The 26,027-nt window shown below is 47.4% G+C and overlaps 2 protein-coding genes across 3 annotated transcripts in view; one reads left to right on the top strand and one right to left on the bottom strand.

Annotated features, from left to right (window-relative positions):
* Positions 1-4,270: 4,270 nt before the first annotated feature.
* Positions 4,271-9,740, bottom strand: LOC144123304 (uncharacterized). The gene is made up of 3 exons (XM_077656158.1): positions 9,597-9,740; positions 8,349-9,005; positions 4,271-4,603 (listed from the first exon to the last, which is right to left on the bottom strand). Exons 2-3 carry the CDS (start codon positions 8,781-8,783, stop codon positions 4,433-4,435), a joined length of 606 nt encoding a protein of 201 aa, XP_077512284.1. The 5' UTR covers positions 8,784-9,005; positions 9,597-9,740; the 3' UTR covers positions 4,271-4,432.
* Positions 9,741-14,295: 4,555 nt separating this feature from the next.
* The window catches only part of LOC144124924 (uncharacterized), a 33,321-nt gene continuing 21,589 nt past the window's right edge, over positions 14,296-26,027 (top strand). The window contains exon 1 of one of the 2 annotated variants that reach the window (XM_077657873.1): positions 14,296-14,664. In XM_077657873.1, the coding sequence (XP_077513999.1) occupies positions 14,578-14,664 (87 nt within the window). In that variant the 5' untranslated portion in view covers positions 14,296-14,577. Of the gene's footprint in view, positions 14,665-21,720; positions 21,878-26,027 lie in introns of those variants that run through there. The other variant, XM_077657872.1, reaches the window with a different exon arrangement.

Below are 26,027 nucleotides of genomic sequence, written 5' to 3' on the forward strand. Positions count from 1 at the left end.
TGCATACCAAACACCCAGAACGTCCACAGCTTGCCGCATCAAACCTATGTTGGTCGCCCTGTTGGCGCCATAGCCTCACATCCTCCTACCTTTCACCGAAAATTGCAGTAACGGAAGTCCCTTACTGTCATGTGCGGTGAAAGATTAGAGAATATGAGAATACAGGTGAAAGAGCGTGCAGAAATATTCCAGAGCTGAGCAATGAAGTTCCTCTGCCACATAAAGTACACAAATGTAGCTCAGTATCGCCCTTCAGTTCCGTGTTTCTTGCTTGAGGCAAGAGGGCCCCCGAGGCTACTCCGAAGGTAGGAAAAGAAAAATGCCTGTCATCGCCAGTATAGCAGGTCCTCGAGTAAGCCAACAGCGTAGTTAGGAGTGCGTTATCTCGTTAACTCCAGCCTTAAAAGGACGACAGCGTCCGCGACCAGTGCAGACGTAGATTCGCACAACACTCGCGAGTTTGCACCAACACTTTACACATAGTGCGACGGCTGAGAGTGAGTGGAGCGAATGACGGGGGGAGGAAGAATACGTTTTATTGACATCAGCATCGGTGCCTGTTACAACCACTCCTAGCACAGCACGTTCACAACGTGCTGGGCGGCGAACTTTCAGATAATGAGATTCTAGCTGCGGGACACTCTGTCATAACCCCCCGCTTCGAAAGTATTATGCAAATACGACCAGTCTTCATAGTTACGAATAAACTCTGTCTTAGCATATGCCATAGGTCGCGTGCAGTGCATGTCAGTAAGTTTGACCCCGGGAGAGTCTCAGTGTCGGTGTTTGTTGTCAGTGTATTTTCCATAGAAACTGCACTTGGATGTGTTTGGGGCTGCGCTAAAGTAGTGCTTAGTAGTTGTAGAACACTATTCTCGCCCCTTCGAAATTCAGTCTGAATTCGCCTCCATACAGCAGCTCTGAATGACAGACAGATATCAATGGGTTGTGTAATAAGTTCTGTGCGCAGGTATGGGCAGATGGGACACGAGTGAAGCTGGAGCTGGGCGCCCGTTGTCTATCATGTGGACGTGTGAACTTGTTCTAAAAGCGATGTTTATTGCCTCGGGGTATAAAAGGGTTTGTAATGATGGAGGACGAGGATGCTTAAATAAATGAAAGAAGGTTCGTGGACAAGGAGCGCGCATAACGCCTTACGTTATGTCGTCGTCTTCGTTCACTGTTTTAGAGGCTGATTACCGGCTTCTGCTTCCAATTTGTTACCTAATCAACGACGTTTTCCCCCAGCTCGCTGTCTCAATCCCTTTTTATTTATTTGTTACTTGCTTAGAGCATCATGAACTGCTCTCGTATAATTTAATGGCCTTCTTGAATGATGAGCCTCCTTTTAATAGCTTGTATAAATCTGCGGGACCAGGTTGTCGTTGTCCTCTTTTAAACTGACATGCGCCTACCTCTGATCTCCACTGTGTGAAGATAAGTGACATGTGGACGATATATATAATTTTGAAAGAAGGGGGAAGAATCTAGAATTATTTTTGTCGCCTTTCGTATAATGGCCTCGTGACAGCGCGCTGTTTTAACGAAGAAGACAGTAAAGATCGGTTCATGACGCACCTTCCCTGGCTTGCCGTAGTGAACGCGACCTGGTTTCTAGCAACCGGAAGCGATGTCGCTGGAACCAGACGCCAGTCGACCAGGACAACTCTGGGACGCGTCGCATTTCGTGAATTGTCGCTGGAAGTTGGCGAAGAGCTGCGCTTACAGTGCAGCCACAGTGCTGCCCCGCGGTCCAACGCCACCTTCGCCTGGTTCTTCAACGGCTTCGCCATACCACCGAACCCTCATCCAGGTCTCTATCGCTACAGTGTCGTCACCGATCAACCCGACCGCCAACCACATGCGACGTCTTACAGCAGCAGCCTGGAAATGGGACCCTGCCGCAGTGTGCACGCAGGCACCTACACCTGCCAAAGCATCGTAGGCGGTGCGGTCGTGAACGAGCATCGCTTTGATGTGAACGTGAGGAGCAGCAGTCGCAAAAGAGTCACGTTCAAAGGAGACACTGGGAGGGACGTGGGGACGTGCTTCGGACATGCCTCGGCGGCACTGTTGTCCGGAGGTGAGTCATTCACTTATGCTAACGTTTCCGTGGCTATGCTCGTACGACAAACATTTTGCCGCGGCGCCCATTGTTATAGATTAGGACCATAGAATCGGCAGTTATTGCTCCCTTGTAGTTTACGCGAGTTTCTGCCTGAAGGATCCTTGACCGAAGGCGCAAACACAAACACCGATAAAGAACGCCCTAATCCGTGTCTTACCAGTACTCACCTATGGACAGAAACGTGCAGGCTAACGAAAAGAGTTCAACTCAAGATAAAGGCAGCGCAGCGCGCTAAGGGAAAAAAATGAACGGTGTACTGTTAAGAGACAGAGGGCAGAGGGGGTCAGGGACAAAACACTGGTTAATGACATCCTAGTTGAAATCAAGAGGAAGAAATGGGACTGGGCAGGGCATGTGATGAGAAAGCAAATAACCGCTAATATAATGGACTGGATTCCAAGGGAGGGCAAGCGTAGCAGGGGGCGGCAGGTTAGTTGGGCGGATGTGATTAAGAAGCTTGCGGGGATAGGAAGGCCGCAGCTGGCAGATGACAGGGTTAATTGGAAAGATATAGAGCCTTTGTCCTGCAGCGGGCGTAGTCAGACTGATGATGATGATTATGATGAATATCTTCAACGCTGAACGCGGACGCTTTGCGCAGGATCTCTGCACTCCCTGGCTCCCAGACAATGGTGGAGGCACGCGAGCGCGCTCGTGGGACAGGCGTGCGACAGCGACGAGCTGTGCGCTGAGACCGACCCGGTGTCGATGTGCGAGGGTGGCCTGTGCATCTGCGCGCCCACGTTCACGCTGGAGGGCAAGCTCTGCATCAAGAGGGTCGGCCGATACCAGCGCTGCGGAGCGCAGGTCATGTGCCGCGGCAACAGCATGTCTTGCAACGAGGGCATCTGCGAGTGCTTCAAGGATGAAGAGCACGACAGTGACTGCCACGCCAAAAGTGGCCCCAGTACGCTAACCACGGTCATGATCTACACGGCCATCAGCATGGCGCTGTTTGCTGCGGGCTTCGTCCTGTTCTATGCCTTCTGTCTGAAGCGATATGACCTTGAGGACCAGCTGGAGGGCGCGTTTATCATCACCTGCGTCATCCTGTGAGCTCCGGACGTGCTTCCTGGACTTGGCAGTCATCTCTAGTTACGTATCAACTTCTGCTTGCGTTGACCATTTTGGGACGATCCCCGGGATAGTTGCGGAAACTTGGCCAGTCTGCGATCGAATAGCCTTTGTCTTCATGCGTTTCTTCATAAATGTCCTGTTGCAATTTATCTGTAATGTTGCTTAATCTCCTTCTGTGTGCTCTGAAATTCATGACTCAATCTTGGAGCACTTGTCGAAGAGTGTGCCAAAATTAACCAAAGTCTACGACCTCGCGTGTTTTTTTTTTGTCGTCAAACGTTGATAGAGCTACATTTTTAGCCAGGCTTCTTAACCAGCTCATTTTGCACTGTGTGTTGTGTTCACAGACTGACCGACATACGCGCAGAAAAAAAACAACGAATGAAGCGCGCGCCTTGTTCGTTTTGTGAACACTGTACACAGTGCAAAATAACTGAAACAAACTAGCCATGCTTGCTGCATTCTTAACAGCCCCGTTGGCTATCGTTATGGGGGAGGGGCGTAGGTAATCCGTAATCGTTGTCACCTATATGATGCCCACCCTCTTAAGCAGATAATTGTAGTAAATGCTCGTTCTACCAACAGCTTCGCTTAGGTTGTATGCCAAGTGCGCTGTGTAGTAAACAGCGGCTCGGGGCGCTGGGAGCCTGAAAGTTGCGTACAGATGAAAGTAAACGTACACAAAGTACGTTGTTGGACGTGACTGCGTGGTCGCACGACGTGGCAGCATCCTCCAGCGAAGCCTGTACGCTTGTACTCTCGCCCATGCACACCATGCTTATTTCAGCGTCGGGTTGCAAGTCCGTGCGCATACATCTCACACTGGGGTACGCTTTATTTACGATTATACGTCTAGGGGCCCGCAGAAACAGCATGGAAAGTACTGACAAACATGGGGGATGCAAGAAGAGAAAACAAAAAAACACCTAATCTGATGTCAGTTCTTTTTGAAAATAAAAATAAAACAGTCAGTCCAGCCTTGACTCCTCTTGAATGTAATGTGCAGTGCTCAGTGCATAGTGCTCAGTGCATAGCTCAGTACATAGTTCTATAAAGGATAGTTCGTCGGTTGCACTGAACTTTAAAAAACGTAGCACATCATTTAGCTCCCCAACACGCTGGCTAGTCTGTGTTCGACTGGCATCATATCGTAGCCAGATGGCTGCGAGCAGACCGCGTCACTCTCGGTAAACAGTCAGGATCACAGTGCAGCTCTTAAGCAACAGCTCAGAGGATGGTGCACTGGGCGAGGAAGCAGTTGTCGCAGGCCTCGTCCTTGATGTGACGCTGCCGGACTTGCGTGTAGAGCATGGAGGACACGCCGCCCACCACGAACAGCACCGTTGCCGCGCACACCACGTACAGCAGGATGCGGCTGGAGGCACGGGACGGGTCCACCTGCGACGCACGTGGGCAGCAAAAGCACATCCTGTGAATGACCAGCGTGATTACTAGGGTGAACAATATGCACGTCACGTGATAAGTGATTGAGACCTGTGATACTGAGACCGGCGGTATCAGTTTAATGAGGATCCTTATTAAATTTAGTGGTAGCAGTGTCATTATCGCAGCAGTTTACAGGTCACCTGGTTCCACGCCAGAATTCTTGTTAAAACTATACGATCACTCAGAGAGGTACCGCGATCAAAATATAATAGTTGTTGGAGATTTTAACCTTCCCAGTATTAACTGGCTGGAAATGAAGTGGGGTCCTGTTGACGTTCATAGTTCCGAAGTGTTGTTTGAGATGTTGCTTGCGCATTTAACCTGAACCAAGCAGTATTTTTTCCAACACGTGTAACAGATTCTGCGTCCTCAATTTTAGACCTTTTGTTTTGTTCTAACCACATACAGGAACGTGTAACGGAGGTTTACGATGGCATTTTCGATCATAAACTTATTTACTTCACTTGTGTTTTTCCACGAAGGGCGAGCTCTTATAAAGCGAAGCCTGTTGTTAAAAAACTATTCTGCTGCAGATGATGTTCAAATTATACATTATTTAGAGGATCGCCTCTTCTTCTTCACTGACGATGACGTTGACGTATTACGGACTAATTTCAAATCTTGGTGTCACCACTGCATAGAAAACTTTATCCCAGAAAAGTTGATAAGGTTGGCCCAGGGAGCCCTTGGATAAGCAGAGATCTCCTCCAAATAAAACGTAAGTTGAAGCGCCGTAGGAAATTTAAGCGCGTTGAGGACGATGTGGTTGCAGAACAAAAACTATACTCACAGTTAAGTTGCGAGAGTCTCGGGAGCGTTATTTCACTGACAATCTCGGCTGTTTTGCCTAAGAAAGCCCACAAAAATTCTGGCAGTTCCTAGGGAACAAAATTCTTCGACGAATCGAGCAGATAGTGGCAGGAAACGCTCTCATTACAGACTGCATGAAAATAGCAGAAATGTTTAACTCCCACTTTCCAAGCGCGTATTCGAAGCCGGACAATAGTTGTGATCTCACACCAGCAACGGATGAATCAGACACCCTGTCCAAGTCTTTGGACGGTGTAGTCGAACTACTCTTACGGCTATACACAAAAAAAAAATCTACAGGTCCTGATAAAATTGCAGCCATTTTTCTTAAGAGATACGCGCAGCTGATAGGTAAATTTTTTGTAACAATATTTTTGATAAGTCTTTAAGATCTGGTAAAGTACTGACTGATTGGCTCCTGGCTCGTGTTGTTCCGGTTTTCAAGAAAGGTAGCCCGGTGAAAATTAGTAATTACCGACCTATTTCACTAACATGTATTTTCTTGTAAGGTGCTCAAGCATAGTCTTGTGAAATATCTCAATACCTTCTTAGATACAAACAAGATCAGAAATAAAGCGCAACATGGGTTCAGGCACGGCTTTTCCACCAACACGCAATTAATAGCAACCATCAAAGAAATCGCTAAAGCTCTAGATATGAATGGCCAGGTAGATATATCTTTGGACTTCTCCAAAGGAGTTGATAAGGTGCTTTATAAAAAAATTAATCCTGAAGACGAAAGCAATTGGTATACCTTCCAAAATAATCAGTTGGGTTATATCGTCCTTGACTAACACGAAACAATATGTCGACATAGACGGCTCTTGTTCTTAAAATTTAGATGTCTACTCGGGAGTGCCCCAAGGATCTGTAGTAGGACCAGTCTTATTTAATATTTATATCAATATTTATATCAATGATTTGGATGACTCTGTCAGGACAACTGTATCAGTTAAACTGTTTGCAGACGACTGTGTCATTTTTAAAACCATAAATTCTGTTACTTATAAACTCGAGCTGAACGCAAATCTAAAATTACTAGCAGAATGGTGCGATAAATATGATATGATGATTAACATTGAAAAGACTGTGCATATGTGTGCTACTAATAAAAGAAAAAAAACGGATTTTCATACAACATGTGCGGCAATATGGTTAAACAAGTGGTGCGATATAAGTATTTAGGCGTTACAATTACAAACTGGCTTAAATGGACAGCGCACATCGATAACATATGCTCTTCAGCTCGTAAAAAATAGGCTTCTTAAAACACAAATTAGGAAGATCGTCAGTGAACTGAGAAGCAAGGCGTACAAAACGCTAGTAAGACCTTCGTTGGAGTACGCCAGTGTTGTGTGGGACCCTCACACAACGGTAGATATAAAAAAAATGGAAAAAATTCAGAGGCTAGCCGCACGTCTTATATACAACCGTTACGAACGCCGGGACTCTCTATCTGCTATGTTGCATGAATCAAACCTTGAATGCTTAAGAGAACGAAGAAAAACAGCTCGAATTAAATTTCTTTGTCGCTTGTATTTTTCAGAAATTGGCATAGATCCCCAGGACTACATAACTAAACAGTCATCTAAGAAATCTCGTCATAAGCATAAACACTACATTGAACCCATTTTAAGTATTCATTTTTTTCCTTATACGATTACTGACTGGAACACACTGCCTCATGATTCCCCTTTGCTCGCCTCCCCTGAGTAATTTCAACCGTTGGTTGGCGCTGCCTGTGACGGGCCATGTTGTTGACACCCCGTGTTGCTTCTTTCCGCCTGTGCCTATTTAGCGTTCTATAAGTTTTGGTCGTCCTTTAGTACTTGTTTCGTCGTCATGTATGCTTTTTCATCTTTCAAGGTTGAAATTTTGTACTTCATTGTTTTGTACTGTGCCTCTCCTGCTTGGACCGTATTTGGTCTGCAGTATGCGATAAATAATAAAAAAGGAGTACGTACGCAAGCTTGAGGTTACTCCCCAATTTCGACCATTCGCAATACAGTGGATAGCTGTGATGTAATTGTTGATTAAGTGCGAGATATGGTCATGGGGAATTAGAATAGGCCTGGAATCTGCACGGGCAGTCCTGTTCAGAGGGATAACCCACGAGTGTAAACCGAAGTGGTCACATGATTACTGGCGAGGAGAGGGTGTGCTGGGATTCGGGCTAGTTGAGACTTTTAGACTACAAATAAAACAGCAGAATACTACTGAAATTGATTAAAAGACGTAACTGATCTTGCAGATGGTTTTCAACAATGAAACGCCTAGATGCCGCACTATAATCGTTTTTCTAGCAGGATCTCTGTAATTTATAGAGTGCAATAATGAGTTTATCTGCCACAGTAGCTTTTAAACACGCTTTCTGTTTCAAATGCGAGTTCATGCCGGGCCTCTTACGTCTGTCTTAAGAAGCTAGTCGTTTCCTTTTCCGTAGGTAGGCATTATTACCGTTTAGCTTGGATTTATTGAGCCCCACAGTTTTTCTCATAGACGAGAGGAATCAACTTCGATTACTGGTTTAAGCCTCACAGTGCAATCAGTGATTAAAAAAAAAAAACTTCACATGACGCCGCCTTACACTATAGAGTCTGTTATGAGTTTACTGCAGCTAATAGAGAACTAGGGTAACAGCTGTTGAGCTGCAGACGATGAATAGACCCCAAGGACTGCGTAATGATCACACGCAGCTTGCCCAAATATCCACGAATCGGTTCACACCGTGCCAACAGCGGACGGGCTCGGTGTGCCAGATTGGCTTAATGTTTTTTCGCGGGTGCTTTTTGTTTTCATCAGATCAGAGCAGACTCACCAGAGCTTCGTAAAGCAGCGACCTTGCGTGATTACGCCACGAACACATTCCGTTCTTCAGTATACGCACCTTGATGCAGGAGCCCTCGTCTTCGGCGAAGCCCCGATCGCAGACGCATCGCTCGTCGACGCACTGCACAGCGTCTCCGCCGCAGACGAAGTTTTCGGAGCAGGCGTCACCCAGCTGGACGAGCTTCTTGCAGCGGTCACCAAACTGGTCTGTGTACCCGTGCTGACACACACAAAACTGCTCCAGGCAGCGGGAGTCCGGGTCTCGCGTCTTGCACGTCTCATCCGAGCTGCACGGTTCGGACTTCAAAAGCCCGTAATTGGTCCTGGGTCTTAGGTCCTTCTGCGGACGTTGCTTCCCCTGTTGTTGTTGTTGTTGCTGCTGCAGGGGAGTTTTTTCAGCTGGACTTTCTGAGCTGCTTAGGAGGGTGGCTGTCGACGAACATTCCGCAAGTAGCAGCAGCAAAAGGCCCAGTACGCACCACATCGTCAACATGTCACCAGTGTCCTCTAAACGCTTGTTTGAAGATCTTTCGGGAGCTGTCTGCTCATGACACGATCGAGCTGGTAGGGAGGGGCAAATTGCAAACTCTCCTATAAGGTGGTTCCACTGCCATGGCGATCCAAGAAGGCAGGGCAGGGGTGTAAAGCGTAGCCTGTGCTAGTTACCCCGGAGGATGCATTCCCGAAAAGATGGTCTACCTTTCTCCGCTGTTCGCTGCGTGTGAAAAAAAAAAATGCGGAGGAGGTAAATGACAACGGTTCAATAAAAAAAGAGTTAAGGACCGGGGCTTGATTTAGAGGGTTGAAAAATAATTCAACGAATCGTTACTGCCCTGTGGGGGCTGCAAGTCGCGCTTGGTTCGCAAACAGAAAAGCAGCTTCTTTTTGTAGAGCTCACATCTTGTCTCCTGAGGAGATCTGGTAAGAAGCACGTCGAAGATGTATGCTTTACAAAAGAGTAGCTGGTTCTTTTTACACGGGCAGTCAGCTTGCAAATGCTAGGGCCTGGGTAATCACTATTAATGTAGTTATGAGCGTTACATACACAACTGTTCTCGATGTGACACAGCGTTTCAGGTGTATTTCAACACAATACGAGCTCACTAGCCCTCGGGCGCCTGTTTGCAAGTTGATCCGCTCAGGTTACTGCGTATGTTGCAGCGTTTAGCACCGCTGCAGTTACGGAGTTAGTGTGGATATGTGGTCGCCAATCAATAGCGATCGTGCGGAACGCAGTTTGTTCGCGAGGGCTCGTACCTCAACACGAAACCGTAGTTTTCTGATTATTACAATGGCGCAGTTTTACCTGGGAACGCCGTAGTGGTTGCGGCTGGCTTTACTGTCGTGCGGACGGGCAGCAGCATGTCCCACGGGCCTGCAAGGTGTGCTGCCGCCGTACCAGCCCCGATACGAACTGTATGATTGTTGTTGTCCTTATAAAAATGGCGCACTGTGGCGGAACGCCGGTCAGATGCGGCGACATCGCCTTCTTTTGCAAACAAAAATTTTATAATTTTCTTGTGATCCGTGCACGAAGACATTTAAAAATAGGATTGTAGCACAATGACTTGCAGAAACATCAGGTCCATTGTAACGTTCTATTCAAATAAATATACAAAGGAAGGCGGGAAAAAGAGGTCCATAAATCTTGGTCGCAAGTAAAAGAAAAGGTCTGCATCGTTCCTGCTCTTCCTCTGACGTGTCTGTCCCGGACACGCGCTACTACAGGGAAGAAGCAGAGGAATTGGTGCTGTTTGGTGTTGACTGAACAGAAAAAAAATTTAGGGATGATCAATCGGATTTATCCGGAGAAAAGGCGAAAGGATTTTTCTTTCAGTCGCCGATCTTTTTAGCTTTTGTTATATACCTATTGAATTCTATTCCACTCTTTATCATCATCATCAGCCTGATTACACCAACTGCAGGGTAAATACCTCTCGTATGTCTCTCTAATTAACCCTGTGCTTTGCCAGCTGCGCCCACCCTATGCCTGCAAACTTTCTAATCTCATCCGCCCACCTAGCCTTCTGCCGCCCCCTGCTACGCTTGCATTCTCTTGGAATTAACTCAGTGTTTCCTTAAGGACCAGCCTTCGCAGTACATGCCCAGCCCAAGCCCATTTCTTCCTCTTGGTTTCGACTAGGATGTCATTAATACGCGTTTGTTCCCTCATCTAATTTTCCCCCTTCCGGTCTTAACGTTACACCTATCATTTTTCTTTCCATGGCTCGTTGCGTTGTCCTTAACTTAAGCAGGACCCTTTTCCACTATTGATTATATTCCAATTCTGATTGAAAATTGAAATTGAAAATGGGTTTTTGGGGAAAGGAAATGGCGCAGTATCTGTTTCACATATCGGCGGACACCTGAACCTCGTCGTAAGGGAAGGGATAATGGAGCGATTGAAAGAAGAAAGGAAGAAAGAGGTGCCGTAGTGGAGGGCTCCGGAATAATTTCGACCACCTGAGGACCTTTAACGTGCACTGACATCGCACAGCACACGGGCGCCTTATCGTTTCGCCTCCATCGAAACGCAGATTATATTCTGATTCTGACCACTTGGCAGATGGCAGTGTGCCCAACTGCGAGGAGAGGGAAGAGAGGGGTAGGAGAGAGAGAGATGGCTTGGGAGAGAGGAAGAGAGTGGGCAGGAGGTAGGTGTGGCCACCTGCAGAAGTGACGACGGCGGTCGCCGGGTTTTCGCTCCAACAAGGCTTCTTTGCTATACCGCATAAATCGCTTCCAATCATTGCCTTTAGAGACACAAGACTTCAGAGCAGTAATTAGCACTGACACAAGTACAGAGGTGAGCACACCTGTCTAGAGTGCTCTAGCAGTGCTCTGCAGAGGAAAGGAAGCAAAATTCTAAAGTGGGTGCGGAGTTTTGCACACAATATTTGGACTCGAGCGCAGCCGGATTAGGCATACAAACCGTGCAGGCACAAGCACTTTGCCTTTAGCAAAGCAGCTATGTTAATATAACCTTTGTCTGTAAAGTTCCGAGACAGTCCATTATAAAAATGCGTTTAACATTGGAATCGTTTTTGCAGCACCCCTTCGAAATAGTCTCCCTTGCAGTTTATACACAGCTTCCAACGCTTCTTGAGGTCTTGGAAACAGTTGGAGAACGCTTCTTTTGGCAGGCTTGTCAGCTCCTTTGTCGTGGCGTCTTGAATGGCCTCCACGCTTCCCATCCAGCGACCTTTTATGGCTCTCTTCAATCGAGGAAACAGGAAAAAATCGCATGGGGAGAAATCAGGCGAGTATGGCGGATGGGGAAGTGGAGTAATGTGCTTGGCTAGTAATTTTGCCACGCTGAGAGCAGTGTGCGGCCTTGCGTTGTCGTGAAGGCTCCATTGTCCAGACGCCCATGAGTCAGGGCGACGGCGTCGCAGTGCATCACGCATGTGTTGGAGCACGCGGATATAAAACTCCTTACCGTCTGCCCTTGTTGGACGAACTTGTGGTTTATGACACCTCTGGCATCGAAAAAACTAGCAGCATCGTCTCTGTTTTTGTCTTCTGTCGCCGCACCTTTCTCGACGTCGTGGAGATTGTGGACCGCCATTCGGCGCTCTGCCTCTTTGTTTGAGGATCGTATTGAAAACACCATGTTGCGTCTTCAGCAATGATGCTGTCGACGAATGCAGCATCCTTCAGTGCCTCGGAGAGCAAATCAGCGCTCACTGATGCCCGCGTGTCCGTCTGGTCCTGTGTGAGGGAGCGCGGCACAAGTCTGGCATTCAGCTTTCGTTTCCCCAAGTTCTCACACAAAATTTGGTGGCATGTTGTCTTACTAATGCCGAGAGCATCTGATAGCATGCGCACTGTAATGGTGCGGTCTTGCTGTACGATTTCCCTGATCTGAGCCACGTTGTTTTCATTCCATGAGGTTGAAAGGCGTCCCTGCCTTGTGTTGTCTTCCACCGACGTTCTCCCCGAAACGAACCTCTTGTGCCGCGCGGAAACTCGCGCCCGCGATAATGTCTCGATGCCGTAAGCGTCACGAAGGAGCTTATACGTCTGTGTGGCTGTCTTGCCAAGCTTCACTCAGCATTTTATGTTTACACGCTCTACGAGGTGGATGTCCATCTCTTCACATTCACTCACAGTAGAAGCGCAGACGACTAGTGACAACGTATTTTTCCTACATGTAGAGAAATCTAGCTGCTGCCACAGCAATTAACATAAATAACTCAGGTTAACCCGAAAAGCTGGCGCTACGCATACGGAACAACATTTGTTTTGGGGAATCATTTCTAGAGAAGAAAATAAATCGGTCTTGAAATTTTACGAACAAAGGTTGTATTTCTCCTAATTTTTTTCGCAGAACACCATTAGGGCGCTGTAGGCAAGGTTGCTAACCTCTCTACGCAGAGTAAAAGGTAATGGAAACGTCCTGGTGTGTCATTAATTCTAAAGTCATTGTCCTCGTTTTTTAATGAAAAAGCTAGTTACGCTGCCAACGCCCATGTTGAAGAAATTGACACCTTGTAGAGCTCTTGCAACGTGCTGGTATATCTACCAGCGGGATAACGTCGTTGCTGCCTGCGAGCGCAAGTTCTAGTCGAGTAGCATTAACAACGCTTTTTTGTGTGTCTCTGCACGAAGCTATATTAGCTCAAGTTTTAATCTTGTAAACAAGATTCTTCGCTAGACAGTGTTGACGGGAAAGTGAGCTTTTAAAGCGGTACCGTTAAAGGCCCCGTTACCGAGAAGATCCGACGTCGGCGTTGTGAGCGTAAAACAGGGTGGCGTAGGGTGGCCCAAGTGTACACCCGCCAGAGAAACAACCTAGGTGGGCCACCTAGGCCACTTGACCAAGGGGGCCTGGTTGGGATTGATTGTGAGCAAACTGACCACCGTGGCTGGTGGCTCTTAAAGTAATGATTGAGCGCGACAGGTTGCTCGGGAAGAGCAACTTGGGTGGCACAAGACCCACCAGTGACCTGCCATCGCAGGGCAGTGGCGCATCCCTTAACCGCTGCACCGTTGCGAAAGGAGTAATATGAGGACTCCCAGGGACCTATGAATGTAAAGTTAACAATGACCACTTCCGCATGTGTGGGGTTCAATTCGTCAATGCTATCGCGTCGTATCCTTAAGGCGGAGCTTATGTGTGCCATCCATTTATTTTTATGTTTTGTCGAAGGGTGAAAGGGGGCGGGACAGGATGCTAGAGTGGTAGGTGTACTGCTTGCTTGCTTTCTTGCTATTCGTTTTACTTATCCATTCCGGACATATTTGTAGATGATGTCAGGACAGCGCGAAAAGAACATGGACGAGAGAGGCACAAGAACACAACAGGACTGGCGCCCTCTCTTCCTTGTTTTTTCGCGCCGTCCTGACATAATCTGCAGCTATGAACCAACTGGCCCAGACCAAAGTACTTCCCGGGCATATTATATTGCAGTTCAAGCGATTAGTACGTGCTGGCACAGCCGTGTCGTCTAATTGCAGTTGACTCTGCACAGAAATAAATGGCCAAGAAAAACACACAGTTCCAACGTGTTATATATTTTAATGTAAACTCACTTTCTACTCATCTTCGAGTTCATGAACCATATTTACAAGGCAAAGCGAAACAAAAGCACGGCTTGATAATACAAGATAAAAGGAAGCGATAACAACTTCGGCGCCGAGAGTCGGGCGCGCTTTCGCGAAGAGGCTGCCTTCGCGCGCTGTCAAACCAGTGCGCTGTGCAAGGAGTGCTCTCAAGCGGGTCCCGACAGCGCAGTCAACGGCGCGCGTACTACATTGATCGCGGTTCCACTTTTCGCCGTCGCCCCTCTTAAAGGGCCACCACACCCAATGAACGCGCCATCTCGTTACGTCACGACCCCTTCAGCCAATGGCGGGGCGGCGTCTTTTGAAATGCCTCTCTCCTCTCTTCTTCCGAGGACCGCCGCGACGAGCGGGAGGTGAGAGAAAGGGAGAAGAAGGGAAAGGAAAGGCGTGCAGGCCGCTTCGGGCCGAGCCTGCGTGCGTACGACATCACTCAGGGCACTCAGCCAGACTCGAGGTTTCGAGCCTGTGCCAAGGAGGCGACGCAGCTTCTCTCGCGAGGCATGCAGCCTGAGCTCGCTCTATTGGCTCTGCGCGAAATTGCGTTTTCAGAGGCGTCCTCCCGCTGTGAGAGTCGTTGCTCGGCTTTCGAGGCTGTCTCCTTCTGCTCCGGGAACGCGTTGTTCGGGTGTCCTGTACGTGGGCGCCGCTGGAGCGACGCGCGCGTATCCACCGCGAGGTCATGAGTGGCGGCGGAGGCAGGAGTACGTCGAGAGGCACAGATGAACTATGCCCGACGCACCGCCGCCGTCCACGAAGCCAGTCACTCGCCGCCACTGCAGTCCAGAGAAGACTTAACCAAGACAATGGTGAGTGAGACAGTCAGCCAAGTTATTTGGATGTAATAAGAAATATTCGCCACTGTTATCGTTGGTCTTTCCGTGCCACTGCGCTGTTTAGTAGTGAACGAAAAATGATGTGGTATTAACTCGATTGCAGCATTCAAACAGTGCACTGACAGGTTGAAAAAGGAACAATGTCGAATAACTTTGACTCATTGATCAGTTAACTGACTGAAATAAAAGCAACGCTTTCCATATAATATTTGCGGACACGTGAGAACCATATATTTACATCTCTATATGAGAAAGTGTGTATTTTTTTTCTATTCACACTGGCAGGGAGCATTACAGGTTTCCGCGTAAACTGTTCCTGCTGACGAATTCGTATCAGTGAGGATTGCTGTAAAGACAATTCTATACCTGCGTGAGGCAAGCTTTTCGCCCAGTGCGTGGAAAGCGCCGAGGGCAACATTGTTGATTTGAACTCGAATTTTTACAGACAAAATAGAAAAAAGCACGTCAGAAAAAGACAATTGCAGCCTCAGGAACGAAGGTTGCTAAATTACTCACTCAGCATCTAAGAGAAAATACCTAGCTTAATAATTAAGAACCTCTTTAAGTGTTATTTGTTCATGCTTTCACTGGCCAAAATCTGCAGATTATCTGCAAAGTTCATGCACCGCCTCAAATCCCTGCTGGAGACAATTTTCCTGCGGTCTGGAAATTCGCACGGGTCGCACCGATTTCTACCAGCGTGGTCCGAGAAACTGCGTCCACAATTACAGACGAGCGCAAATGCGCCCGTGTGCTGTGCGATGTCAGTGCACGTTAAAGATCCCCAGGCGGTCGAAATTATTCCGAAGCCCTCCACTACGGCACCTCTTTCTTCCTTTCTTCTCTCACTCCCTCCTTTATCTCTTCCCTTACGGCGGGGTTCAAGTGTCCGCGGATAAGTGAGACAGATACTGCGCCATTTCCTTACCCCAAAAAACCAATTTCCCAATTTTTCTTTGTGTGATGTCAGTGCATGTTAAAGATCCCCAGGTGGTCGAAATTATTCCGGATCCCTCCACTACGGCACCTCTCCCTTCCTTTCTTCTCTCACTCCCTCCTTTATCTCTTCCCTTACGGCGTGGTTCAAGTGTCCGCAGATAAGTGAGACAGATACTGCGCCATTTCCTTACCCCAAAAAACCAATTTCCCAATTTTTCTTACCCGCCGCGGTGGCTCAGTGGTTAGGGCGCTCGACTACTGATCCGGAGTTCCCGGGTTCGAACCCGACCGCGGCGGCTGCGCTTTTATGGAGGAAAAACGCTAAGGCGCCCATGTGCTGTGCGATGTCAGTGCACGTTAAAGATCCCCAGGTGGTCGAAATTATTCCGGAGCCCTCCACTACGGCACCCTTTCTTCCTTTCGTCTTTCACTCCCTCCCTTATCCCTTCCCTTATGGCGCGGTTCAGGTGTCCAACGATATATGAGACAAATACTGCGCCATTTCCTTTCCCCAAGAACCAATTATTATTATTATTATTATTATTATTATTATTATTATTATTATTATTATTATTATTATTATTCTTTGTGTCCTGTCAGTGCATGTTAAAGATCCCCAGGTGGCCGAAATTATTCCGAAGCCCTCCACTACGGCACCTCTTTCTTCCTTTCTTCTCTCACTCCCTCCTTTATCTCTTCCCTTACGGCGTGGTTCAAGTGTCCGCGGATAAGTGAGACAGATACTGCGCCATTTCCTTACCCCAAAAAACCAATTTCCCAATTTTTCTTTGTGTGATGTCAGTGCATGTTAAAGATCCCCAGGTGGTCGAAATTATTCCGGATCCCTCCACTACGGCACCTCTCTCTTCCTTTCTTCTCTCACTCCCTCCTTTATCTCTTCCCTTACGGCGTGGTTCAAGTGTCCGCAGATAAGTGAGACAGATACTGCGCCATTTCCTTACCCCAAAAAACCAATAAAAGAAAATAATTTTTCTTTAGCATGTGTAGTTGTGGAGCATGTGCTGTACAGTTGTATCGCAAGTCAGCAAAGTGACAACACGCTCGTTGACAGCAAGTGGTCCGTCTTGTTTTTCGTGTTCAACCCAGTTGGTTGAATTTTCTCCTTTTCGACAGCGGCATTAAATGAACGACTCGTATTCGACAGCATATTTTTAAATTCTATTAAAGCATTTGGTTTTTACCGCGCAGCCTTACTCTTTCCAAGTTCTGTGGCTATAAAATGAGCGGAAGTGTAATTACTATGCATAACGAATTATTTATCACTAAAACGGCAGTGTGTGATTGTTAACTGTTTTAGATAACGGGGTGCTCTCGTCATTTCTCGCGTGAACCGAGGTTCCCATCATGAGCAATTTTCGTTTTACTTTACACTGTCACAACATGAAATATTGCGTTATCAACACGATAGGCTGGAGATGACGTATACTTTACAACGCAATCAACATTCAACACGAATTTGAAATTTTGCAGCACGATTTACAAGTCGTGGCTGATTCGTGTAGAGTCTAAGAGATGACACCAAGTACTGAAAGAATCGGCTCACATTGCATCATGAGAGATGGCAGTTAAGTTTTTCAGTTTCAAGATTAATCGTGTTGCTTTAAGAAGAGACAAATGGTATAGGTGTTTTCTTTAGTTTTTACTTATGGCAGGTTAAGCGTTTTATTCATATCACTGGAAGGTTGCGTTTCTTCTTGATTTCCTCCTTAGAAGGTTCAGTAACTTACTTATAAAGTTTATATAAAGTTCCTTCAATAAGCGCATGTCCGTTGCCTGTTTAAATAATCGTGTGCTTTCGCGTCAAGTTTTCAGTTTCATTTCCAGTTCATTAATTTATGCCATACACGATTTCAGGACAGTTAAAAATGTACTTTATAAAAGTGAACACGAAGCTACTCGATTCAAAATTGGCTGAACAAAACATTTGTTGAAGAAATATCAAGATTGCCGAACGTATCCGAGGTTCAATTTTTTTTGTGAATAAAACGTGTAACGATAAAATTGAAATTGATCGTGACAATCACATTATTCGTCCTATCTATCTGTCGCAACGAAGAGACGATCAGCTAAAGCTCTGCGAATTGTTATAAAAATTCCTTTTCGTTTCGACAGTGCAGCACAGCACCTCTTCTGCGCCTGACGTTTACATTTCACGCAGTGATGTTTTTTACTGCGCCTTATGTGCGTAAACTGTATTTATTCCTCCATACCCAGCAATTCTGGAGAAAAGCATTTTTGAGCGGGAAACCGTTTATGAACGCAGTTTTTTCATGTAATGTAAGATGTCACTATAACAACCAACGTATCTGCAGATCGCCCGACGGCAGTCTTGTACTTTTTTTTCTATTCACGTTTTTGCTATCGTCAAAAGCGTTCCCTATTGGTTTTCTATGGCAGTATAAACTGTTTCATGCGCCCGAGAAAGCTGGACTTTGTGAAATCGCCACCTCCTGTAATATCTCACAAGACCATGTAGGTGCCAAATAAGTGAATGAATAAACAAGCATCACACGTTCCCAAAAATAATAACTTTAGCGGATAATGGAAACGTTAGCCTTTTTTTCTTTATTACTGGCGTTCTACAGCGCGGGGTTGCCTCCAACAGGCTTACAAGCGTATATACTTTTGAGCAGAAAGCAGACGACTAATGAAGATCAAGAGGAACATCGACCAAAGAAAAAAAATGATTGAAGTTTCGGTTCCCGCACGGTAGCCTTGTTCACTATTTATTCTCTTTATGCATGAAGAAATGCCCTAGGCAATGGGCGTATGCGTTAGGCAGCGCACCGCCACTGCGATTAATTGTATTCTCGGTTGCTTGAATTATCAGGGATTCTAGATACAGGCGGCTTCGAAGATTCTTTTCTGTTTTCAAAATGCGCGCTTTGCTCCGATCTTCTATCTCGTTCCTTTTGATAGCAGAGTGCTCGACGAGTGCAGGGATGATAAGTTCGTGTTCTTAGCGTCGTCGCGGTGCTGTTTAAGTCTCTGCACAAAGTTTCACTTTCACCCACATACTCATGGTCGCAGCCTGCGCACGGAATACTCTACTGTAAGACTAATACTGCAAGATACCGTGATACTGTAAGACTAATAATCTGGCTTCTGACAGCTAGTCGCACTGTGCTGCTTACGAAGGTGTTAACACGCTGTGAAACTATTTCGTAAGAACCGTTTTGAAATGCGGTGGCGTGTAAGTGCACAGCGAGATCATTTACGTCACATACGCCACGATGTTCGCATTCGTGAATCCGCGACAGTCCTACCAGCGTGGCTTAAGACTGCTCCTTACAAAAAAAAAAAAAAGGACGAGTTACTGTATTTTAGCAGCGGCTCCTGAAAAAAAAAACGAATTAGAGGTCGACATAAAACAAAAAAGGCTCTCTTCGGTCCTGTTCAACTCAACGCTCTTGGTGCATCTGCATCTCTAAGTGCACTGAAAAAAACGCGCGTGATCATAAGACACAAAAACACTAGCATGATTGATTGATTGATTCACTGATTGATTAATTGATTGGTATATCGATCGATTGATTGATTGACTGACTGACTGCCTGTTTGTTTGTTTGACTGATTGATTGATTGATTGATTGATTGATTGATTGATTGATTGATTGATTGATTGATTGATTGATTGATTGATTGATTGATTGACTGAAAGCTGTTTAGCGAAAGAGAGGTCTTGAAGAGTCGGTGGTCGGCATTCTTATTTCAGAATTCATGTGGCTGCCACTGTCGCCTTGACGCAGTTGATGAGCTTGCGCTGATCTTTAGAATCATTGCCGTACAGTGCTGCCTCCCACTGCTCGAACGATACGTGGGGTATTTTTAAAGTTTACCACTACAGCTTCAGGGGCATGTGCTAAGGTAATGGTTAGAGAAAAAATTGGCAGTGGTTTAGCTCTGGTTAAACCTGAAGTGACGCGATAGTGCAACTTGGTCACGTGACCAACCACGTGATGAACCATGTGGTGGCGGCGCCACCACGCTGAAGGCTCGAAATGCTACCGTAATGTAGCTATCGCTACAAAACAAACTGTATGAGTACAGGTTCGGATATGAGTTTGTCTGGATCTGTCGCCAAGATATGGCTTCTTCCGTGGTGGGGTGTTTCAGAGGGGGGGGGGGGGGGGGGATGTTTTCGTGCTTAGCCTGAAGGTTTCTAGGCAGTCTCCGTAGGTTAGGGGAAGGCCTACGAGACCATCAATATGGTACACTCGGTTGTTCAGTGCTCGAGCTAGACCATTCGCCGCCTAGTTTTTAGGAATCATCCAAGTGACTTGGCATTTTTGAAAAGCGGAGTAGAGAAGCCGCTTCTATATAGCAGGGTTGCCGCCACTTTGGAGATTCTGCTCTTTGTGAAGTCTCGGCAGGCTTGCGCAGAGTCTGGTACAATTGTTAGAGATCATCCAGTCGTTTCCCCATGGGCGAGGGCGAAAGCTTCTGTTTCATGCTGTGCGAGCGTTACAGCTCGCTAGGAATGCTCAGGCGATTAGTTGGCTTAGGCGGGAGAAAACCGCCACCATTGGCTTGTCGTTTTCCGAATAGACAGAGGCGTTCACTGTCATGCAAAGCGACATCCGAAGGCGTCAGAGCGTGTGCTAAGCAAGGCATAGCCTGATAGGTATTTAATATTTAGGGAAACCTTTTCTGAGTTCTCAAGGCTGGTATCAGGCATTAACGCAGGCTAACATTGGACAAAAAGTGAGGTTTCTGTAACAAAATCTTTATACTGACGTTTTACTTCGTCATCAAAAATTTTGATTAACGATTCCTTGCTGGCTAAATTAAATGCTTTCTAGCTAAACATCTTGTAGAAGGCAATAAATACGTCGACGCTAGTTGACAGACGCAGCACCAATTTTTGGGCACGTGTATACCGAGCCAGCTTATGTTAACAATGACGGAATTGCCTATAGATATTACGTCCAAGCTTATCAAGATGTTCTGAACAGCACACTGACTACCGTTTCCTAGGATATGGTGGGGCACTCAAGCACTCTGTTAAGTCTTCGTAGATTCTTAAAAAGTTTGCGAAGTGTGGGAACGCTCTTAGAATGACATCTAAAATCAAGACTTTAATCAGAGGTTTCCAATAAAATTATTGCGCTAGGCCTTCCCCAAAGTGGCAGGCTCACGTAGAAAGAGAACCGTTATAGCTTGGGAACGCATGTCTGCAGTATCATTGTCACTATCTGTCTAGTACGTGAGTCAGAACCAGGGAGGTGTAGGTCTCCGAAAACAACATTTAATGGAACAATCAACGTCAACTACAAAACAAATAATAAAAAGGGTTTACATCGCATAGATGAGCATGGACAAATCAGGCAGCGTTTCTACACGTAGGTGGTGTTAAGAATAGCGTCAAATAGTTCTAGTTAGAGTCTGTTGAGTCCATGTAGCAGTCGAATGGAAATTTGTGAAAGTAGTCCGATCGGCACTCAAGGTGGATGGTGGTGAGGAATGTCGCCAGAGGAGACCTCGCCGGGGCCTGCGGAGCGTAGCCGAAGGAGCGGCTCGACGGTCCGGATCGTTGCCGGAATGCGTCAGCCTAGGAGGGCAGCCTCAGTGCGTGTTTTGCTACACCGGATTCAAAGCTCGAGTCCCTTTGTCTCCCCTGGGGGGCGGCCGCACGGAGGGGACGCCGTTGCATACCGTCCTCCTCGCCCCGCGGGTGCGTTGCGGCCATGTATCTTCACGGCCGTGGATTCACACGCACTTGGGTCCCCGGAGCTGTGCGCCCACGCCGTCTGCTTTTCTTCCATCTCCACGTAAACGATTATTGCTTCCGCGCAGACGCGCGCACTTTGCACCGTCGGCTTCGCTCTCTCCCCGCGTCTGTGTCGGTTTCGTCCACTGCGTGCCGTGGTTTCTTTAGTCGTTTCATTTCTTGCCGCGGCGTCTCTCACTCACTCGTGACAATCATAGGGTGTCACCAATCAAAGTTTCTCTTGGCGTGTACGGCAAAGCGACATCTCTTTTGTGGTGGCCTCACATCGTTGCGTGGGTAAGTAAACAGACGTCGAACAAGCTCGAATGAAAGTGACATCGGATATAGGCGGAGTGGCGCTCTTTCGAGGGCCTTATCTTGTTGCATATGTGTGAGTGCGCTCGCAGAGTTTCTTATCGGCTCGTCCGAGCGGACTGCTGCTTCGTGCTCGCTCGCAGCACCGTCTTGCGAGGTCGCTCGAAAAATCAGCCTGCGGTGCGTACACGGCAGCGGCAGGTACGAAGACAACACGATCCCGCCTGTAGGTTACAATTACGGCTTGTGAGTTCAAACATGGTACTTTCCGCGAAAAGTGAGTGAGGCCATTGATGGCTTTTTCTTTGTTCTTTAGCGAGGAACAACGCGTACGTTTCATGACAACTGTGCTAAGATGCAAGTCGTCATTTCCGAGTTTCACAGCTCGAAGAGGCTGCTCTCAGTCTCGTTCGCTCGTACGAAACCAGGAAATTGTACGTGAAGCCAGCTTATCCTAACGGGTGGTATGATTTAATGTAGGTAGCTGTGGCGAGAGGAAGAAGAGACAGCCGCGGCGAAGGTCGCGCTGTAGGGGCGCACCATGTCTTTCGAAGCCTATCCAAGGCACGTGCTTCTCGAGAAGCGCGATCTCACGAGCACGGGGGCCAGCAGCAGCAGCAGCAGCAGCAGCTAGAGCAGGAAGAGCGCAAGCGACAGCAGCAGCGGCGGAACAGTCTTGTCCCGTCAGGAGCCCACTCAAGGAGACCTCTCTCCGTTCGCTCTCGGTCCTCGGTCTGGCTCAGACGGCGACGACTGGGCCGACTACCAGCCTTCTAGGAAGGCCAGTGACTCTGCAAGCTCAGCGCGCCGCCGCCAAGGGCTCGTGTCAGGACGCCGGTCTCGTCAAAGGCAGCCACCCGACTTCGACGACATGGCGGAACGAGGCGACGTCGAAGGCAATGACGAGTCGCCGCCGGACGACAAAGAGGAGGAGACCGCCGAGGGCGAAGGGAGCGGTGTCGCATCCGCGGAGGACGCGCAGCTGCTGAGCGTCTCCAAGGATGACGTCGGCTCGCCGGAGGCCGTCCCGGGCGTCGTCGAGAAGTCTTCCGAGGCGGCCGTCGCCGGCGGTCGGCCCGGGATGGGCGACGTGTTCGAGAGGCTCCGCCACGCGCAGCACGTTGAGTCCCCGCCCAACGAGATTGTGTTCAGCGTGCAGCAGGAGAACGACCGCTGGCTCGTGGTGTTCCTCGTGGCCGGCCTGTACGTGTTCTTCTACGCGATCGGTGGGCTGGCCTACTACCTGCTCGACGAGTACGGCTACACGGTCGCCTATTCGGGCCGCACCAACCTCTCGAACGGCGACGAGCCGCCAGGTGCCCGCCGCTACTGAGCGGCAGCAGTGCGGGCCTCGCCGCCTGGTGCGCGGTTGGCTGAACGGCCGGAGCACATTTTGTGACTTCTTTAATCCTCATTATTAAAACGTGCTCATATAATCTTCAAGAGATACGAGGCAGCAGTCTCAACTAACCTGTGAATTATTTTGGATTTTCTGATTGAACACGTATATATATTTTTAATTGCATCCTGTTGAGTCTTGCTGAGTTTTACTACGCCCCCGGATTTGATGCGGCTGCTGCTTGGAGACTTGCGATTCACACACCGTAGCGTCAGTCGCGACAGTTACAACTCACGTACTCGAGACGATGTGCTTTTCTTGCCCCTATTAAGGACAGCACACCGGGATAGATTTACTTCAGTAGAAAGCAGTATGGCTATTTAGAACGTGTTCTGAGTATTCGGTAATAAGCGAGTAAATGTCTGCATTCACGCCCAGAGACCTGTCATGTATTGATTAGCCTACAATTCTCAAACTTTGGAGCACGTTGCCGTTTGCCATTACAGGAAATGGTTTTGAACAATTTTTAAGTAAAAAACAATCTCCTCCGGCATCTGGAGGATAATGCTTCACAAGGGTCTTGCGCATAGTTTTCGCCGAAAGCTCTCGTTATTCGGTTCATTTGCGCTTATCGCGCTGGATAAACAAATTTTCATTAAATATGGGACCAGTGAGATGAGACCACTGAAATATTAGGTTATTTTTATTCGCTCTTGACAGACACACTGGTGCTGGAGAAGATAAGACCGAGATGTGGTGTGCATCAGTTGCTTCCGTTTAATCTTGGGGAATTCTGCCTCAGTGACCTAAGTGGATGAGCAAGCTTGCACTGATGTGATTGAGACCTAGGAAAGGAAGGTCGTCGAGGACAAATAAATGCATCTGCCGACAACGTGGTCTCATTCACCTGAATTAAGTTGGTAGGATGGTCTGTTGAATGGGTCCTTATTGCGAGCAAGAGGAATAAACTATTAAGTCCAGCGTTAAGATGCGATTTATGTCCGCACCAGTCATCGCACGCGACGTTTTCAGGTTTCAAGCTTAATGTGCTCTATACGAGGCAGAGATGCGACCCGCTTAGCTGCAGATTTAATAAAGGTGACCACCTATGAATGCATTGCTTATGTGGGTTGTGTGATAAATTACAAAGGTGTGCTCTTATCAAAATAAACGTGAAGGCAAAATGAGATACCAACAACGTTCATCGTCCAAACGCTGATCAACGCGCATGACTAAGAGGACAAGTTAATTTTCTTTGTACTATTAGAAGAGTCAGTCCAATGTTTGGGGGAATCGCCGCAAGGATGTTATTAGTAATATGGGAGTAATTGCTCATTAGCATCCGCCTTTGGACTAACCCCGTTCCACTTATTGTTGATCAATGCGTTCTCGCCCTACGATCCGTTAGCCGTCCTTTTTAGCTTAGTGGTTAGAGCGACTGCGCCGCATGAGTGGTGGTACGGGGTTCGAACCCGCGACCAGGACGAACTTTTCTTCAACTGCGAAGTTTCTGTGAAAGCTGTATAGCTGTTCTTTGTAGCCGTGTATGTGCGCTAGCGCTCCTTAACGCGATAACTCGTGTCCCAGAAAACCGGGCATCGTCGTCGGTGCCACCGGCTTCGGCGTCGTTGAACGTGAGCGAAAAATGTACGAAAAATGTCCAGAGAAGCAACATAGAAGGCAAGCGGGCCCCCTAGGTCACGTGAATTTGTGGCGTCATCCAACCTGCCAACTGAATTGTGAGCAAAGTGCGCATCGCGGCAGGAGGCAGTGAAATTAATGATTCGCCGCGTGAGGTTGCTGGGAAAAGCAATGTGGATCACACAAGTCCCACCGCTGGCAGCACCTGCCATCGTAGGGAAGTGGCGCATCGCTTAACTTCTGCACCACTGCGCCAGGAGCGGTATGAGGACTCCCAGGGGTCTATGAGTGTTAAGTTGAGAATCACGGATTCTACATATATATGGGCATTAACCCATTAGCTATTCATCATCATCAACCTGACTACGCGCACTGCAGGGCAAATGACTCTTCCGTGTCTCTCCAGTTAGCTGTGTCCTTTGCCAGCTGCGCCCACCGTCATACCCTTAAAGCAGAGTTTGTGTCCCCTCCGAAAAAAAGAATTCTACAACATCGAAAGGACCTACCGTCGCAGAAGAAGGCCGTGCAAGCGCTTTTGCGCTTCTTACGATTTACCGACCTGTGTGAAAGACTAACTGGAACGCCTTGTGCGTGTGTGCCTCCATGTGTGCACGTTCCTTTTTTTTTGCGTTTTCCTCTCTGTCATCTTTCTAACCCCTATCCCCCATCCCCAGTGTAGGGTAGCAAACCGGAGACTCACATCTGGTTAACCTCCCTGTTTTTCCCTTTCATTCTCTCTCTCTCTCTTGTGTCCCCTCCAAATCTGGTAAACATTCTAAAGTTGTGGCTTAGAGTCATCTAGCACAAAAGCAATCAGATCCTGTGCTTCAAATGCAGGTATAAAAACACGTATGTCATTTTATTGTAGCGCATTCTCAGTGGCAGGCTATATATTATTTGAAACACAGTATTTTGCTTCACCTTTGCTTCCTGTAGAGAAACTTTGAAAGTCAAGTGCAGCTTAGTTTTTATGCCAGCTTGTCCATGTTAGCCTATTGACATGAAAATAAGTTATTCCGCGCCAAGCACGCGTGGACGTATTGCTTCATAGATGCAACACTTTGAGTAATGACGCAACACTTTATAGGACAAGTTACCGTCCATACTCTTTGAAGAAACATAATATTTTTTTTTAAACTTCAGGACACAACCGTTATCTGTCGCTTGTTAGGTTTATCGGCAAAGAAAAAAAATAGAGATTAGGGTGGTTGCCCTTTACCAAAAGCCATGAGGACGGTCGCTTGAAAGCTACTGTCGTTCACTGCGACCGTTCATCGTGAAGTAAGACATACTTAGGGAACTGTCGCAGATATTCACAAAAACTTACTTCTATATAGCAGAAGTTACCTAATAACAGCCAAACGCCCAGAC

Source organism: Amblyomma americanum, chromosome 3 (assembly GCF_052857255.1).
Source record: "Amblyomma americanum isolate KBUSLIRL-KWMA chromosome 3, ASM5285725v1, whole genome shotgun sequence".
Taxonomy (NCBI): domain Eukaryota; kingdom Metazoa; phylum Arthropoda; class Arachnida; order Ixodida; family Ixodidae; genus Amblyomma; species Amblyomma americanum.